The 18,317-nt window shown below is 46.4% G+C and overlaps 1 protein-coding gene across 7 annotated transcripts; it reads left to right on the forward strand.

The window, feature by feature from the left end:
* Positions 1-322: 322 nt before the first annotated feature.
* CRAT (carnitine O-acetyltransferase) lies at positions 323-15,934 on the forward strand. Of its 7 annotated transcripts, none has more exons than XM_062505902.1 (15): positions 323-350; positions 1,876-2,253; positions 3,380-3,643; positions 4,100-4,218; positions 6,283-6,336; positions 7,226-7,391; positions 7,955-8,129; positions 8,573-8,751; positions 9,753-9,853; positions 10,042-10,161; positions 10,653-10,775; positions 10,907-11,042; positions 11,463-11,525; positions 12,024-12,161; positions 12,685-15,934. In XM_062505902.1, the coding sequence occupies exons 1-15, from the start codon at positions 324-326 to the stop codon at positions 12,898-12,900; spliced, it is 2,259 nt and encodes a 752-aa protein (XP_062361886.1). In that variant the 5' UTR covers position 323; the 3' UTR covers positions 12,901-15,934. The 7 variants fall into 7 exon arrangements, with proteins under 7 accessions (XP_062361886.1, XP_062361891.1, XP_062361889.1 ...); XM_062505905.1 differs by lacking the exon at positions 323-350 and having other exon boundaries at positions 479-1,991; positions 2,147-2,737; XM_062505906.1 differs by lacking the exon at positions 323-350 and adding an exon at positions 2,561-2,737 and having other exon boundaries at positions 2,215-2,253.
* The last annotated feature ends 2,383 nt before the right edge of the window (positions 15,935-18,317 follow it).

Genomic DNA, 18,317 nt, shown 5'->3' on the forward strand with positions numbered 1-18,317 from the left:
GTGCAGGGCGCGGCCCCCCCTGCCCACACTGGGGAAGGAGAAAGGACGGGTGTGCGCAGAGAGGAGCGGAGGCGCGGAGGGTCGAGAGGAAGGGCCCTCCTCACCATCTCCGGGAGGAGGCAGCGGAGAGAAGGGCCACAACACAATTCTGACGCCGGTCGCGGCGCTCCCTCCGCTCAAAGCATCACTCTGCCCTTCTCAAAGATGGCCATGCGGGATTCGCCCCACTCCAAGATGGCGGTGGGGCGGCCCCGCCCCGGGGCGGTGGAGCGGCGGCGGCCGGGGTGTCCTTGCGGCGGGCCCGGGGCTCGGGGTGCGGGGCCATGCTCGCCTTGGTGGCCAGGGCTGCGGTAAGAGCGACACCGGGAGGGGCAGCTCCGCCAAGACCGGCCGGGGACGGGGTGCGAGGTGACGGCCGGGCAGGTCGAGGATCCCTGCACCGGGCAGGGTACGGGGTGGGCGGGCGGCGAGCCCGGGTCCGTGCGGGGCCTTTAGCGGCGGTGCCGCTGTCGGGTCCGGCCCCAGCCCGGCTCCCCGGTCAGGGCCGTGCGGGCGGCTGGGTTCGGATGCGCTCGGTGGCACCTGCCCCGGGAGCGGGGCACGGACCCTGCCGATCAGTCTCACACCCGCTGGTTTCCTCCCGTGCCTGGAGGCAGCACGGTGAAGCTGTCCGGGGTGGAGATGACAATCCCAGAACTGTCAGGGTTGGAACGCGTGAGTCTCTGGAGATCGCCCTATCCAACCCCCCTGCCATGGCAGGGTCACCTGGGGAAGGTGATACAGGAATGTGTCCAGGTGGCTTTGGAATTACTCCGGAGAGGGAGACATCCCTGGGCACTAGGGCACAGCGCTCTGCTATCCTCCCTGTAAAAAAGTTTTTGCTTATGGCGAGGGCAGACTTCTTGTCTCCTGTCACTGTGCACCACTGCAGAGAGTCTGACACCACCCCCTTGACGCCCACCTGAATGATATTTATATGGATTGATGAGAGTCCCTGTCAGCCTCCTCTTCTTCAGATTAAACAGGACAAACTCACACAGCCTCTCACTCTCCTCCTATGAGAGATGAACTCAAGTCACTTAATGATGTCTTCCTCTGGACCTTCTCCACCAGTACCTTTTCTTTCTTGTACTGAGATGTCTAGTTGGGGCTGATTTAAAAATAAAAGACAAACCTCTGACATCCTGACACACACTTAATGCTGTGGCTGTGCCAGGAATCAACTATGAAATTCCTTCTGACCCCAGCAGGTGGATTTCCTTTCCCCCCAGCTTTGCAGAACGTGGCTTGGCAGCAATGCCAGCCTACACGCTGGCCCTGTCTGCATACCCTGCTCCACTGGTGTTCATTTTCCTGCTGCTTGTGGGGAGGGTTGGGCTGTCCCCTCTGTTGGCTGCCAGCTGCCTCCTCAGCTCTGATCCCTGTTCCTCCCACCAAATCCTTAAATTTAATCCCAAACCAAACAAGAAGGGGACAGAAAAGAGGAAGATAACATGCATTCTGCATTTTAACATACAGTGACTTCCATGGGTTTGTTTTGGGATTTTCATTGTTACCACATAGAAAATCTGCAGCTGTTTTTGTTTGGAATCATCATACTCTATTCAATCTGTGCAGACTTGTGCTTGTCTGCCCCTCAATTCATTTAGACAGACACGAAGGAGGGGCTGATATTCCTTGCGACTGCATGGCACTCTCATTGCCCTGCTGTAGAGATACTTTTTGGGGTTTTTTTAAGAGTTGACAACCCAGAGCTGCCCAAATTCTCAGCTTGCAATAATGACCACACATGCATGGGGAGTGAGGGCAGTTAAGATACTGCCCATGGTGCCACCTCCAGGACATGAACTGGGGTCTCTCCTGCCTTATGTCCAGGTATCTCTCCAAACAGCCACATTAGTTTCGTGGTCCAGGCAGAGGCTGAAGGAACAACATCCCCACTTCTGCAGTAGCTGGAGCACAGAGCTCGGTCAGAGAGAGGCTCTAGCCAGGTATCGATCAGCTGCCCAGAGGAACACCTTCAGGGCAGTTGTCGCAACCCCACGGTCTGATAATTCCTGTCCCCTGCCAGGGCTGTGCCAGCCCTTGAGCCCTCTGATCGGAGCAGTCATGTGGCAGTTGGCTAATGAGGTGACACCCTGCACAGGCAGCACATTGTCAGGTGGAAGAGGAGACCCACACAGGCCGAGGGAGAGGTTTACGGGCTTTTCTGTCCTACCAGCCATGGATAGGAGGCAGAAGCAAGCAGAGAAGGTACAGTATGCCCAAGCTGCTGTGACCAACACCTTTCTTTTCCTCCTAGTCCTGCTCTTCTTTTATGTTTCAGTAATTCCTCCTCTTGTTTTTCTCATTCCTTCTCCAAAACTCAGTCTCACAGCTCTTCCCAGGTCCCACAAAGACCCAACTGCCCTAAAACACGGCAGTTTATGGGGGGGCTTTGTCATCTTATAGATTTAGCTTTCTTCTCTGTGCTTAACTGCTGGGTGGAGGTATGGGGACAGCTATTTTCTCACTGCTTTGGAAGTCAAAGGGAATGTTCTCCATGGCTTTGCATTCTCAGTACACTGACAATGCAAAGTCCAGAGTCCTGCAGGAGTGTCTGATTCAGTAAATCCATGGAGAGGGAGGTGCAGAGGGAACTGGAAACCTTGAGAGTACTATTGAAGCATCTTCAAGCTGAAGAATGTCCAACCCCGTTCATCCAAAAGGATGTTGTTATTCTTTTTGGGGAAAACTGGTGAGTTGATTTCCTGATGATCATTTGGGTTTGCTCCGTTATATTTCTCCAGCCAGGGAAGTGGTTGGTGCCTTCTAAGGCTTCTGCTCCCACATGACCCTGTTGGATGGCAGGAGCCTTTTGGCATCACCCACTGTTTCCTGAATAGACAGAGAAGAGGCATTTGAATCCTGCCCCAAACTTAGCTAAATTCTGCCTGCTCAAAGCCAAAAGGGTAGTTTGGTTTGGCACAAGGGTTCTGATTTTTAGCCTTACACTTCTGTAAGAAATAAGGAAAGTTTCTGATAGTACGTAAGATTATTTTTTTCACAACTTTCTTCCCACTTACCATGGGATGGAAGGGTTTGACTTTGTTCATCACATGGAGACTCTCAGCTGGAAGGTGTCCAGAGAGTGGGGAGATGTGTCCTCATCCCAGCAGCATATTCTCTGAGGAGCTGAGGATAGGTATCTTGGGAGATGGAGTTTCTCTTCCACAGCTTTCCTGGACGTCCTGCACCCTCTCCAGCACACAACTGTGCTCTACTCCCAGGCTGGGACACCCGTGTGCCCACAGAGAGGCTGGGATGGGGGACTCCTAGCTCCAGGTTCTTTGTTACCTCAGGGGAAGTTTTGTCTCGAAGTTTGCTCTGTGCTTTGCAGGCCAGGCCCTGTGGCCTGCTGAAGCAGACAGCTCTAAACAAGATCCCGGGCAGATTCCGGCTCCATCAGGAAGCGCTGCCCCACCTGCCCGTGCCACCACTCCAGCAGACCCTGGATCGGTACCTGCTGGCCCTGCAGCCCATCATCAGCCCCGAGGAGCTGAGCCACACACAGGAGCTGGTGGCTGAGTTCCGCAAGCCAGGAGGTGTCGGGGAGAGGCTGCAGAAAGGCCTGGAGAGAAGAGCCAAGAAAACAGAGAACTGGGTAGGTCAGGGCTCTTGCCCCAGCTCTGGTCAGGGAGGGTGGAAGGCTGCTGTGCATCTTTTCTCTGTCCTGGTTGCATGCACTGGCACCTGTGTTTTAATGGCATCGCCTTCCTGACCAGTTTGCTGCTGGTCTCCCCAAGCTGTGCAAAATCCTCACCAGGACTTGGGTGAGCAGAGCAGGGAGTCACTGGCCCTGCCTGTGGCTGCTGAAGGCTTGAACCTGTCAGCATCACACAGCTCCAAAAAGCTGAAGGAAACCCTCTGCTCAAGCCCTGCACCAAAAGCCCCCCATGCCTTGCTCAAATCCTCCTTTCTCCTTTCACCTGCATAGTACAAACCCCAAACACTTTGTTTCCAAGTGTGGGACACAACTGGGGGCAGGATGCTGAGACCCATCAGCCAGGCTTGGGTTGGACAGCAGCAGCTCTCTGCATGTTTTCTTTTTCCATCCCAGCTCTCAGACTGGTGGCTGAAGACAGCTTACCTGGAATATCGCCTGCCAGTTGTGGTCCACTCCAGCCCAGGTGTGGTTTTACCTAAACAGGATTTTCTGGATCGACAAGGTCAGCTCAGGTAAAATCCTTTTCTACCTTCCCTTAGGTTATAGGTGGGATAAGCCTTCTGTGCTCACAGGGATGAGGGTATTAAGACAGATTGGGAATGAGTAATTACAATGTGGTCCTCTGGTGTGTGCTGTACAGGCAAAGCTGCCAGGCTGTAAGGAAACTCCTGGTTGCACCAGACTAAATACTTAATTATGGAAACCAAAGAGTCAAGTGGTTGAAGTATTAAACAAGGACTGAGAAACTACATTTAGGTCTTTGCTCAAGCACAGATCTTCACTGCAAAATGGTCCCATCACTGGTTGGAGACATTGTGAGGATGTACTGGAGGCACTGTGACTGTGTGTACAGTTAAAGGAGGCATAAAAAGCAGCCCAGGCATGTAAAGTACATCATCCAGAAATGCCTCTGGAGTCTGTTACTTTATAGGGATGGGGAGCCTGACAGGGACTGTTCCCTATTATGATTCATGGTTTGAGAAACTCCACAGTGACCAATCTTTCCAGTCCAATCTTTTCCTCGCAATCAGACCATGCCATGCCCTCCCTTCCTCGTTGGCTCCCTTTAATTTTTAACCACCACTAGTGTTTTGAATCCATCTGCAAAACTTTAGGACCGACCTTTACACAGTTACCTTTGCCACAGTTACCAATCAGCACTGCCCTAGCAGATCTAAAATACCAGTCAAGGGATCAATGAGGCTGGGAACAAATCCTCCCTCCCACCCCCCGATACACCTGAGGATTAGCCTTACAACAGTGCAAGAGTACACAACTGTCTTGAAAGCTCTCTGTCATATTATTCACACTTAAGTTTTCCAAATAATCTGGAGAACTGCAAGTGCCCAACCAGTAGAATTCAGCAGCTGCATAAGAAGGTGGGCTCCTGTGTAAAATATAATCTAAATGTGTTTGGATAGTTTGTGGCTGCATAAAGAAGTTTGACAGTGCAGCTTGAAACTAAAGCTTCCGAAAGCAGAAGGCAAATTTGGAAAGTGATAGCTTTTTATGCCTTAATCTGGTAAAGATGCTGGCTGAAAACAAGGCAACTAACTTCTCCCCTCTCCTCAAATCCAAACTTTGCTTCCAGGCTGTTTATTCTCTGGAAGGGAACACAGACTCTCTCCCTGGTGTTTGCCTCATGTTTTGCAGTAAGGCTGAGAAATTTTCATTGAAAATTACTTTGCAGAATGTTTCACAGAACCCTTAGGTTCTTGGAGTTGTGTCCCTTGATATTTTCCAGGGATGGGAAAGCTGAGCCAATCTCAAGGATACTGCCTGCAAATGCCAAATGTTGGCACCACCTCATTCAGGCAACACAACCTCCTGTCCCAGTGACCTCCTGCCTCCTTCCTTCAGGGACAGGTGGGAGCTCCCATGTCAGAGAAGCCCAATCTGTCACTTCCAGCTAAGCAGCTTGATGTAGCTTGTCACAGCCTTGCTGGGAGCTGGCATTTGCAGTGTTTACATTGATCCTAGTAAACACAACACCTCAGTATCCACATGCAGCACATCTGCTTTGTTTCCAAGCCCTCGATACCAGAGGAAGGTTCTTCAGAGTTGTGTTAACAGCAGGATATTCCCTGGGGTAGGAACTTGGTCAGCTGTGGTGTCTTGAATGCAAGGGAGAAACAGCTGTATCTTGGCATGACACTCCAAGGCGGCCCCTAGCCAGGGAAGGGCAGAAATCCCCTTCTCTTGGTGTGGTTTTAATGCTGAGAGTCAGAACTCAGATGTGATAAAATCTTAACACATCAGTAGCAAACACTGCTGTTAGAGGGTCATTAATGCATGACTGAATTCTGCTTTCTTGAAAGCTGTCCAGAATTCCTTGGCTGTATAGTAATACACATAAAAAAAAAAGAAAGTGCCACATGGTAGGACTATCCAGCAATCTCAAATCACAGCCCACAGTGGCTGTGTCAGTGAACCAGAGATGGGCACAACAGGGGCTTGGCAGAAAGGCTGAGCTTTCTGAGGAGCAGAGAACAGCTCTGCTAATCCTCCTCAGTTCGTCCCTCAGCCCCAGACAGTCTCTGCTTGATCTCAGTTTGTTACACTTGGTATTTTTCCAGGTTTGCTGCCAAGCTGATCGAGGGTATCCTGGATTTCAAGACCATGATTGACAAGTGAGTTACTGACCCTCCTGAGAGCTCACACCTTCCTTAATGTCAGAGAGGCTGAGTCCATAAATTTCCCACGAAGAAAGGCAAGAGATGACAGTACATATTTGAAAAGACATACTGTAAATCCCCAGCACTGCTCACTGCCACAGTCCCCTCCAGTGGAAAAAAGCAAACTTACTCTTCTATCTTCACATTCTTTGTTTACCTTAATGCTTTCATTGGCATGGGAACATGCTTGGAGGGAGCAAGCACAACTGACAGTCCCAAGGAACTTTGCACTTCTGTTTGCTCACAGGCCAAGCTACCACTCAGGCAGCAGGAATTTGAGTCTCTAATTTTGGGTTTCTGATGTTTCTCATCTCCCAGCTAGATGGGAAAAGCTCCAGAGAAATTTGTTCTTCTCTCACTTTTTCTCTTTCAGTCATCAGCAAATCTCTGCTGGACATGCCTTATTTAAGGTCCAAAAAATGTTTATCAACACCAACAGTCAGACAAAGTTCAGGGTAGTTGGAATATGACTGCAAAAGGGAATGATTAAGCCCTTGCCTAGTTTATGAATCATATCAGCACATCAGACACTCATCACTCAGAACTACAGCCATGGATTAGGTCCAGAGATCTGATTATCTGGTGTCACAGAAAAGACTGGTTTTTCCCCTTCCCAAATGAAAGGCCAGCAAACAAACATTTTTTGTAGCCTGTACTAAGAAAGCTGGAAGGAATGGGGAAGGACAGCCCCTTTTTTATGCCACCAGCACATTTACGTTTTGCTGGAGGGAAGGAGGGAGTGCAGCTGCAGGGCTGAACCTGTGATCTGTGTGGGGAGCACAGGTCTGCTGGCCTGCTCACACTGATTTGTTCTCTCTCCTTTCTTACCTTACTGTGTCTCCAGTGAGAGCCTTCCAGTGGAGTATATGGGTGGGAAGCCCCTCTGTATGAACCAGTACTACCAGATCCTCTCATCCTGCCGCATTCCTGGGCCCAAGCGGGACTCCATTGTCAACTACGCCAAAGGCAAAAAGCAGTCCAGACACATCACAGTCGTTCACAACTTCCAGGTAGGGCAACTGCTGGGCTTTCAAGGTCTGTTGAGGTGCAGGTATCCTTTTTGCTAGCTGTTACCCAGAGGAAAGGGAAAAACAAAGTCTCTGCCTACAAAGTTTGCCTCACCAGGGATTTGTTCCCCGCTCCCTTTATCCCCTTAGGCCAGCGGCAGAATTGCCATGTGTAAGCAACAGACTAAAGACAGAAAAATACTGTCTTCCTCTGTTTCTTGTCCCTGTAATTCCTGTCTCTCAAAGCCCAGAGATCATGTCTGCAACTGGAAACTGAAAGTGAAAATTGGATAACAAACCCTCCCACTGCAGCTTAGTCTCAGAAACAGGAATTCCTCATTGGTCCTTGTTACCATGGCTTCATAAAACCAGGACTGCATTTACGCTCTGCAAGGGAAGCTGGACTTGGGTCTCTCCATTCTGAGCATCCTTCAAAGGTCTTCCAATCTGAGTTCTTCAGCCAGGTCTTACCTTCTCCAAGTAGCTGTTCGGAGTTTGTGGGGCTGGACAGTAATTATCTTCTCTCACATTCTGTCTCTGTCCTTGTCCACTTGTCTCACCTTCAGTTCTTTGAACTGGATGTTTACAACAGTGATGGATCTCCCCTTACTGCTGACCAGCTCTTCATTCAGCTGGAGAAGATTTGGAACACCTCCCTCCAAACAAACAAAGAACCTATTGGGATCCTTACCACCAACCACCGAAATAGCTGGGCAAAAGCCTACAACAACCTCCTGAAAGGTCTGTAGAGCCCCTAGCACACAAGTGCTAACTAACACTCCAGATCCTTGAATAACAAACCTCCCCACTATGCTCTGCTCAGTTCATTCTTTTGGAAGCTTGTTTTGGACAGATGACATAAGCTTTCCACCTTGAAGAAGCAATCATTGCAATCTATTCTAACTTTTGGGTTGGAAGGTATAGATTCAAAGTGTGAAGTTGAGTGAAATCCCAGAGTTTGTTGCCTTGCAAATGGGTAGGATGTAAGAAAAGTGAAAAAATGAGGGTGAATACAACATGTTCATATCTCTAACAACCCAGCTGGCTACAGTTTAATAGCTGTGTACACCCCCACTGAGGTACAGTGGGAACCCAACACTGCGTCCTTCAAACCCACTCCTTCAAATTTCCATCTCCTTCCCGTGACACAACTCCCCCTTACTCACGGCTCATTTCTCTCCCAGATAAAACCAACAAGGAATCCGTGCGTGCCATTGAGAAGAGCATCTGCACCGTGTGCCTGGATGCCCCCATGCCCCGGGTGTCCGAGGACATCTACAAGAGCCGCGTGGCCGCGCAGATGCTGCACGGCGGCGGCAGCCGCTTGAACAGCGGCAACCGATGGTTCGACAAAACTCTGCAGGTGAGAACTGGTGCTCTAAAGGTGCCAAGAGGTGACTCTGGAGGTGTTTCCCAAGACTATAAGAGTGAAAAAAAAAAAAAAAAAATCCCAGGAATCTTTTGCAGGAAAGGTTCTCATGTCAAGAGAGCGGAAAAACAAGGGAGACTAGGAGTGGTGGCTGACTGTGTGAGATCCTGTGGTTCCCCCTGCAGTCACCAGCACTCTTGGCTGCCTCAGGGACTTGTTTCTTTTCTGCCTCTGCCCACTTTTATTCAGTGCAGTCTTTGTGTTCCTTATAAATCAATTTTCTGCCTGCGGTGAACAATGCTTCATCTGCTCAGAGGCAGCCCAAACGATGGGGGGGCCTGTTCCTTGGATTTCCTCCAGGCTTGTCACTTTTCCTGATTCTGCCAGAAGCTGCCCAATGGCATTTTGTTTTGTTTTTTGAAATATGCACTGCCATCCCACAGCATCCCTCTGATCTCTTCTCCATTCAGTCTTGTCAAGATCCTTCAACAGCAGCTGCTGTTGGAGCTTTTCCTAGTTGGTATATCCTGGCTAGTGGATTGTAGCAATGGTGCTTTAGAGGACTCTTCTCACACCTGCTGAACTCTTCATAGTGTTTACAGCTGTTTTGTTCCCATTTGGAACTCTTCAGCAAGGGGATAAAATTTAGATGTCCCAACTGATTGAAAAGTAAGGGTAAGCCAGCATGTGGCAGAGTTGTTCCTGTACTGTGGGTGCATCTCAGCAAATCAGAACCACTGAACCTCTCTGTATGCCCAAAGCACGGAGTGCACCAATATGTCAGGCACACGCTTATCCAGGGAATTTTGCAGAACTGCAACAGTGCTCTTCTGCACCTGCTGAAAGGCTTCCACTGCTGCCCTGCTAAAGGAGACCTTTCAGTGTGCAAGGACAGGCTCTGATACAGACAGGGAGACACTGAGGTCTCTCTGGGTATCTTCTGCCTCACATACTGCTCCTGTCTTCAACACTGTTCTCTCGTGCCTCTCTGCCAGTTCATCATTGCTGAAGATGGCTCCTGTGGTCTTGTCTATGAGCACGCTCCCTCTGAAGGCCCACCCATCGTTGCTCTTCTGGATCACATTGTGGAGTTCACGTGAGTCCTGCCCCTGCTTTTCCTCAGTGTTGGAGGTCCCTTATTGGCACTGTGAGGGGTCTGTCAGGCTGTGACCAGTGTCACAAGGTGTTAGGGAAGATCTCCTGTGCATTTCTATCCAGGCTCTGGCATTCCTAGCTGAGCCTCATGCCAAAGGTCTGGTCAAACAGAACCATTTCTCTGTGCAGGAAGAAACCCGAGGTGGGCAAATCATCCACGATTCCTCTGCCAATGCCCAAAAAGCTGCGGTTTAACATCACCCCAGAAATCAAGAATGACATAGAGGAGGCAAAGCAAAACCTCAACATGTGAGTACGAAGCAGTGGAGAAGTGGGTGGGTGACTGAGGGAGTAATTTATGTCTCCCTTTGGAGCCTGTCAGTGGTTTAAATGAGGCTTTCCCCACTGCAGCCAGGGAGTTTTCCCAGTGACTTCTAGGCTCAACAGCATTGAGCTGAGCTGAAAAGCACTGCCAGGAGTAAGGTCAAAGGTGCTGGAAAGGGGTTATTACTGATTCATCCTATTTGCTAAGAAAGAGCAAGACTTTACTGGATCCAGCTAAGAGTACTGGAGCATAAACACACATGACCATCTAACCTGGTGAAGATTTTCAGCAGTGGCCAAAAATTCTTACCTCTGTGGTGCTGCCCAAAGAAATCAATGTGTGCTGGAGTTCTGTCCCTGCACAGGTCAGATCCAGATGGCCTGTACCTTCTGAGCCTTGTGAAAGCAAATCCATTCCTCTGTGTTACAAGAATGAGCAACAAACAAAGCAACAGTTCCTCTTTCTTTCCTTGTAGAATGGTCGAAGATCTGGATATCAAAGTCATGGTCTTTCATCAATTTGGAAAAAGCTTCCCCAAATCAGAAAAGATAAGCCCTGATGCTTTTATCCAGCTGGCCTTGCAGCTGGCATACTACAGGTAAGACCTCCCATAGGTCATTCCTCAACCTCCTCATTGACAGACTCAAACACATGAGCTTGACAACAGTGGCACAGACAAGGTTCTCCCAGGGCAGACTCACTTGTGTGGCTTTCTCCTCCCTGTCCCAGGATGTATGGCCACTCCTGTGCCACGTACGAGAGCGCGTCCCTGAGGATGTTCCGCCTGGGCCGCACCGACACCATCCGCTCCACCTCTGTGGCCTCTCTCAAGTTTGTGCAATCCATGGACAGCCCTGACAAATCGGTGAGGATCTCAAAGAACTGGAGTAAGAGGAATCCAGAAAAGAGAAAAGCTGCTTATCTGGCTAACCCTGTGTCATCTGGTTTCAGCTAAGAAGGGCTACACCCCATATTGAGCTAAACCATAGCTTGCAGTATCTTTACACATCAGGGGTCTGACTTGACTTTTCTGTCTGTTCTGAAACATCACATGGATGTTTCTTAGCCCACCAAGAAGTCCTTTGTAAGGCTGTTCAGCTACTCAAACCAAGTTCTGCTACTGATGGATGAACTCCATTTAGAATGAAGTAACGCTGCCAAACAAAATTATGTAAAAATTGAATCTAGTAAATATAAATGAGTTTCATACAGATAAAGCAGAGGACAGCCAAAATTAGGTTCTCCATTCTACAGAAAAACTTAAAACAGATCTGTGTGTTCTCAGGACCAGGAGAAAGCAGACCTGCTGAGGAGAGCCACACAGGCCCACAGGGAATACACAGACATGGTGAGTGTCCTCTGTGCAGCCAGTCTTGGGGATTTACCCAGCAAATGAGAGAGTTCTGGGGAAAGACAAGACCTGACCACAGCAGTGTGGTTATTCATGCTGCAAAGGACTGACTGATCTGACAGTGCTCTGTGGCCACAGGCTGAATCCTCTCTAGCTGGTGCATTAAGTGTCCCTTCTGACTGGCCTAAAGGAGAGAATCAAGTATTACAATAGCTTCATTCCTTACCATCACTCTTGCTGCTAAATGCCAAAGTTGCACAAGGAGCCCTTGAACCAGAGGGAGCCCATGGGCAGGAACTGTAAGGTTTCCACTGGTATGTTTAATTTCACAGTCCTTACAGACAAGACTATTGGTCTTAAAGGAAAGATTTAGTTTCCTTCTAACTTTAAACATTTACAGACTTCTTAGAAGTGTTCTTTTCTTTAACCCAAAGAACTGGTTTGCTCACTTGCTGCTGGCCTGGCTTTCATCTGTCCATCCTTGCTGTCCTCCAGGCCATACGGGGCAATGCAATAGACCGGCACCTCTTGGGGCTGAAGCTCCAGGCAATCGAGGACCTGGTGAGCATTCCTGAGCTCTTCATGGACACAGCCTATGCTGTTGCAATGCACTTCAATCTCTCAACCAGCCAGGTACAACACTGTGTTTCTTTACCTGCTTCCCTCAACCATGTTTCTTTCTGTTCAGTTACTTTTTGTTAGAAACTCATCTACATTTGGTCAGAAATGTATAAGCTGGCTGCCAGTCCCACAGAGATACAGATCTGATCTTAAGTCCCTCACAGACATTTAAAAAACTAACATAACCAAAACAAGGATCACCAAGAGTGTTTGGTGTCTAAATCTGAGATCAATGAAGTCAGCAGCCAGAACAGCTTAGTGTTAAGTGCTGTGCTCTGATTCTTACTGAATAGTTCTACTTGTGACTTACTACAAGCTTACCCTGGGGGGAAACATTCCCGTACAAATGCAGAGAAAAACATATTGCTGCTAAATGGTAGGATCCAGCACTTATGTGGTGGGAGTTGAGCTTGACCAAAGGCCCTTCTAGAGCAGTGTAATGAGATGAGTTTCTTCTGTTGACAGAGCTGTTCGCATTTGATGGCTTCATTTTTCTCTGACTGGTCAGAAGGTTTTAATCACATTGTCTCCACAGGTCCCAGCCAAGACAGATTGTGTGATGTGTTTTGGTCCCGTGGTTCCAGATGGCTATGGAGTCTGTTACAACCCTATGGAGGAACACATCAACTTTGCAATTTCAGCCTTCAATAGCTGTGCTGACACAAACGCAGCCCGCATGGCACATTATCTTGAGAAAGCACTGCTAGACATGAGGATCTTGCTCCAGGCTGCTCCCAAATCCAAACTGTAAGAGGAAAATCCCCCCAGTTAAACAGGCTATCCCTGATGCATTGAAGCTCCCAATTCCTCAGAAAACGATTCAGAGAACAGCTTGCCCTGGAACCTATGAAGATGCCTACCATTTGTTTTCAGCAAGACGTTACAGAAGAGCCACCTGCAGCTATCAGATTCTGTAGTGAAAGGAAACACTGTCTCAAACCAAAGTAGAGCTGACAGGGCTTCTCCCATCAATGCAAAATGCACCTTCCTGTCCTCAAAGAGGACTCAAAATATTATTTTCATGAAAATTACTGTAAGGGAATACAGAAAGCAGTCCCTACCAGTATCTAAATCCCTTTGGTGAGGAAGGTGGTTCTTGTCCATGAAAAACAGGGAATGCTTCTTGTATGATAGAACTACTGTAAGACCAAGTCTTTTTCCTGGTTTCATCTTCTGAAGAGCATCTTCCAGTCCTGACTGAAGGTTTTTCTACTGCTGCAGCAAAACTTCATCATTCAACTTCAGCAACAGGAAAAGGAAGTCAAGCCAGAGCAGATGCAGTCTTGTTAAGAGTACTGCACTACTTATCCCAGACACTCCAGTACAGACTTTACAGGAATGTTCCCTTCCCCTTGTGCAGGATACTGGAATCTCCTTCCTCCTACACTGACCCTCTTAACAACAGAACGTGACTCTAAGGTGATTTTTACTGTTTCAGATTTTTTTGTTGTTGTTGTTCTTGCTCTGGGCCTTTTGGCAAGCTTCCTGCCATGGTCCTACCATTGATCTTCCAGCTCAGCCTAAAGCTTTTTCCTCAAAGCTTCTACAAAACTCTCCTCATGTAATTTTTTTCCAGCTTTGGCTTTATGTACCTTCACAGCTGCAGAGACGAGAAGGGATTTGCTATGCATTTAGCAGGACCCTTGCTCTGTTGTACCTTTCTTTGGAGCTGAGGAAAAGAAAAAGTTGCTGACTGTTTACTAACAAGCCACGTGCCTGATGTCCTTCAGGCACACACATTAACCCAATGTGGTTTTTGCACCTTGCTTTCAGAAACAGCAGTTTTGTGCACAATGTTATGCCTGACCTGTGGACAAATAAGGATTATTTCTGATTAGAAACTACAGGACATACTTCCATTCCTGGCCCACAGAGTTCAAATCTGTTAAAGGCCAAAGGAAAAACAGCTGCAGAAACCCTTCTTTCACATCACTCTGCTGTAACAAGGCAGAATACCTTGAAAAACAGGAAGAAAGCAGGGTATACATGGACCTGTAGGGTTTTTTTCTGCACTGTGACAGCCCCTGTTCCTGCAGTAATAGCACAGCACCTTTTTCTGCCACTCTGGGGAGTTATTTCTTACTGAAATATTACTCCAAATTGTGTCAGCTTTATTCTGTGACAGGATGATCTCATACGATACTGTTTTTATGTTCAGTTGACAAACTTGAGACAGTAAAAGTTTATATATAAACATTAACATACAATGGTAGCATAGGAATTGCTTCCAAACAATCTGTCAGAACCCAAGCTCCTGACTACACTTTTATTTAGTAAAACCATATAGTAATGAAGAATTCTAGTGCTATTTCTGCAGTAGGAATTCCATATTTAAATTGCACACCCTTCAAGATGTGTCTGCTGGGATGTCACCAGAAACAAGAAGTATTAGGAGTGTGATGGCCTGTTTTGTTAACAGGGAAATAATTGCAAGAGACATGATCAAAGTGCCTTGATGAACATGTATGAAGAAATTTGCACTAAAGCTTTTTAAAGTAAAAGAAGAAAAAAAAATAATTCTGATTTGCTTCTCAAAAGATACAAGCCAATCTTTTGGCATTTTTTTCCTGAAAGGATGTTATTTCAAAGCTTCTATCTTATACCTAATAACAAACCTTAAAAGAGGAAAATTTAATTGAAACTCACCTGCACAGCCAGTGATTGTATTGAACTTGATTGAACTGCCACTTTCACATCATCTACATGGATTTAGTTGGTCTTTTAGAAAATCCTGAATGGAGTGAGACAGCCTAAACACAGGAATAGGAGCACTACAGACCTGCAAGCAGAAACCCCTGCTCTGGTGACTCCTCAGTATCAATCAGACTGAAAACTGGAAGAGGATACTCAGTATTATCAAACTAAGTCATTGTGTAAATACTACAGAAAAGAACAAACCATACTGGAATAACATCTGGATTTATGGATCCTTTTACATGGAAAAATATATTCCTTTTGCCCAAGTAATCCTCCCCCCATACTGAATCAGCTTCTGTTGCCAGGGGATGAATTATTTTTCCATGTCTGCAATGCTTTCAAGCACAAGAAGTGCCACTGAAGTATTTGAGACTGGCCCTTTTCCACTTCTGTCTCAAAAGGAAGGCTCTCAAGCAAAGTGCCTATTAAAGACTAAGCATGAGCATGTGCTGCTGAAGACTGTACTGCAGAAGATGGGATTGATTTATTCTGGATCTAAATCTGGGTATCCCACTAGCTTCAGCTGTGGGATACTGTACTAGAGTACAGCTGCAGGGAGTAGACAAAGAGATACAAGATTCATAAACCACCTAATGCAGCCTTACTGATACACAGAGCTGAAATTCAGATGAATGAGGCTGATTTTTAAAGTGCTTGAAAGGACACTAAATCATTACAAGGTTTTTCCTTTTTAAAGTCTTTTCTTATGGTTCAAGTTCTAAAGTGTGATGTCCTTCTGGTTTGTATCTTCTAGATTTTTTCAGTGTTGACTTACTGAATACTGTTCTCCCTGTTTCTGATTGTTTTGTCAAGATATGTCCATTGTTTTAAAGGCACATTAAGTAGAAGAAACTAAAGCTCCAGAAAAAAAAAAATGACCGATTTGGAACAAATTATTTCAGAAATTCACAGACTGAAAATATTCAGATAACTCTTGGGCTATGAGTGCAATCTTGGACACAGCCTGGTAGTGTTGCATGTTTTGCTGGTTAGCTGTGTTAAATACTGTTAGGTAGTAGGATCCATGTCATGCAAAGTTTGGAAATGTTTGTTGAATAAACTGGGACACAATAAAAAGATAAATGCTACAAAAAGGCCTAAATCTCCTTAAACGCTGCAGAAATGACATAACTGCTCTTAATGGGACAATGTTTTTGTGGGGATAGCAAGAAAAGTGAACCACAGCATTCTGTCACCTTCCTTTTATTGTCATATCTCCATCCAGCCCCCTTGAGTACAGGGGAGGAAAAAGCAAGCATCTGCTTGCAAAGCCACATATTCCAAAGAAAATACTCAATTTCAGAAAACTAGTGGCAGGAGACTGCATACAAGTGTAGGATAATAAGGCAGAGCTCAAATCTTTTTCCTGCACAGCACCATTTAGTTAAGAAAATCCATGGAATCACTAAGGAATTTCTATTGTATATCAAGTATTGCAAAATTTCTGAAAAGGTACAGCAAAAGTAGGCAGAGGATGCAGATTATAAACAACTCACAGAGAACAGAGGAGAGTTTATTACAGTGTCTTACAAGAGCTCTTCTTCCTCTCCCTGACTACTAAGAATAACTATAGGAAGCTTGGGTTTGGAGACAACTTGAAGTGGAACAGCTTTTTACACTGCACTGCTCTCCGTGAGGAGATGAACCCTCTTCCCTATGCTCAATAGGTGTTTCCATATTTATTTTTTCCAGCAGTCTGTCATAACAGCTCAAGAGACTTGGGGAAGTACTAAGCTACTCTTAAAACAATCCAGTCCTTCAGCAGCCTTGGGGAAGAGAGGTGTGATCTCTCATCTGGCTTTGTAAGTTCACTTACAAGAGATATAAAGAGAAAATTAATGGTTTTGCAAGACATAAGTACCAGTTTTCAAACTGAAACATAGGGCACCACCATGTCATGGGACTTATCTGATGTCCTGTCTCATCCCAACAGAGCTGGTCTAAGGCAGATCAAATGCCCTTGTGAAAGCTGCAAGATGCCTCTTTATTATGATGCACCTTCAAAGCAGATCCAGTGTTCCTTCAGATGTTACAGGATTTCTTATGTTATGCAAGTACTAAATAGTTCTTTAAAAATGTATGTATATACTTGCTGTACCAACTGAAAACAGTTAATTTACTACCCATAGCTATTTAAACACAGAAATTTAAACAGCCTTCATTCCTGATCTCCTGGATCAGGATCACTTTCTACAGTTAACACTCTGAGTGTCCAACAGCAGCTCCCACTCCACACAAACACAAACTCCTAGAGCAACAGGCACAGATGAAAACTTAAAAAAACAAAAAAACAAAAAAACAGGATGAACAGGGAAAAAAAAAAAATCTCATTTCAAGCAGCTTTATAATGCAGGAGTCTGATTAAAGTGGAGATAGTAAAACAGGCAGCAAGACTGAGATGTGACAGTCATTTTACCTCTGCTCATGACTGCATCGAAGGCACACCGATGACCTTTGAGCCAGTTCAGAAGCTGTCCTTTATCTGTGAAAGTTCAAGTCAATTGTGCTTTGAATAAACTTCTCTGTAGTTACACTTGAACTGCTGCATTATATACTAGAAATACAAAAAGTGTCCATGCACAGCCCTGAAGCACTTTGAGTATAGCCCTTGCCAGGTCAACTGATGGGGCACAGAGGTCGTAGGCATCACCAGCACACAGAGATGGCAGGCACACTCCCACAGAGACACAGCATCCAGAGCGCCACTGGCCAGACGGAGAATTGCAATGGAAGAAGGATGGAAAGCAAAACCTGCTTGTAGGAGGTTCAGCACTCAAGGTTACAGCTGCAGAACCCCGACCAAGCTACTGTGATAACTGGCAGGAGCCTCTGCTAGGACAAGTTCCCTACTTGGAGTTCACAGATGGAGTTACAGGACTCTAAGGTATAATTCAGAGAGCAGCTGAGCTAGTTATTAGTCATTTGCCTTGTTGTTCATTTGTGGTTGTCATTGTGTTTTTTCTTAAAAATCCCTCCCTTAAGCTTTAACAGAAAAAAAAAAAAAAAATCCAGTGCTTAAGACAGAGACCAGCAACTGAATTTTTGTAAGGCTTTGGGCTCTTACTGGAACACAGCACTGCTTATAACCAAGGGGCTTCCCAGTGCCCTTGGCACAATCTGTACAACAAAAGCTGTACTGGATCACAGCAACCCTGAGATAATAAAAGTATAAAGGAAGAGATGGAATAAATGAGATATGTATGATAATCTTGCCACCTAGAAGAGATTCTGAAAAGGACACTTGCTAATTACACAACAAGAGCAGCAGTGGAAAAAAAAAATAAAAGAGTATATTTGTGTTTTTCCTTTGTTTTACACACACACTCCCCCCCTTAATTGGTATCTGTGCAGGTTTCCCTGCAGAACTGTCACTAGTGTTAAAAAATCAGATCTTCATAGTCTGTCTTTCTGTCTGTACAAAGTACAGTTGGAATTGATTTTGATCTCCCAAACTGACTGCAGAAAGGTAAG

The sequence above is a fragment of the Cinclus cinclus genome, chromosome 19 (assembly GCF_963662255.1).
Source record: "Cinclus cinclus chromosome 19, bCinCin1.1, whole genome shotgun sequence".
Lineage (NCBI taxonomy): Eukaryota > Metazoa > Chordata > Aves > Passeriformes > Cinclidae > Cinclus > Cinclus cinclus.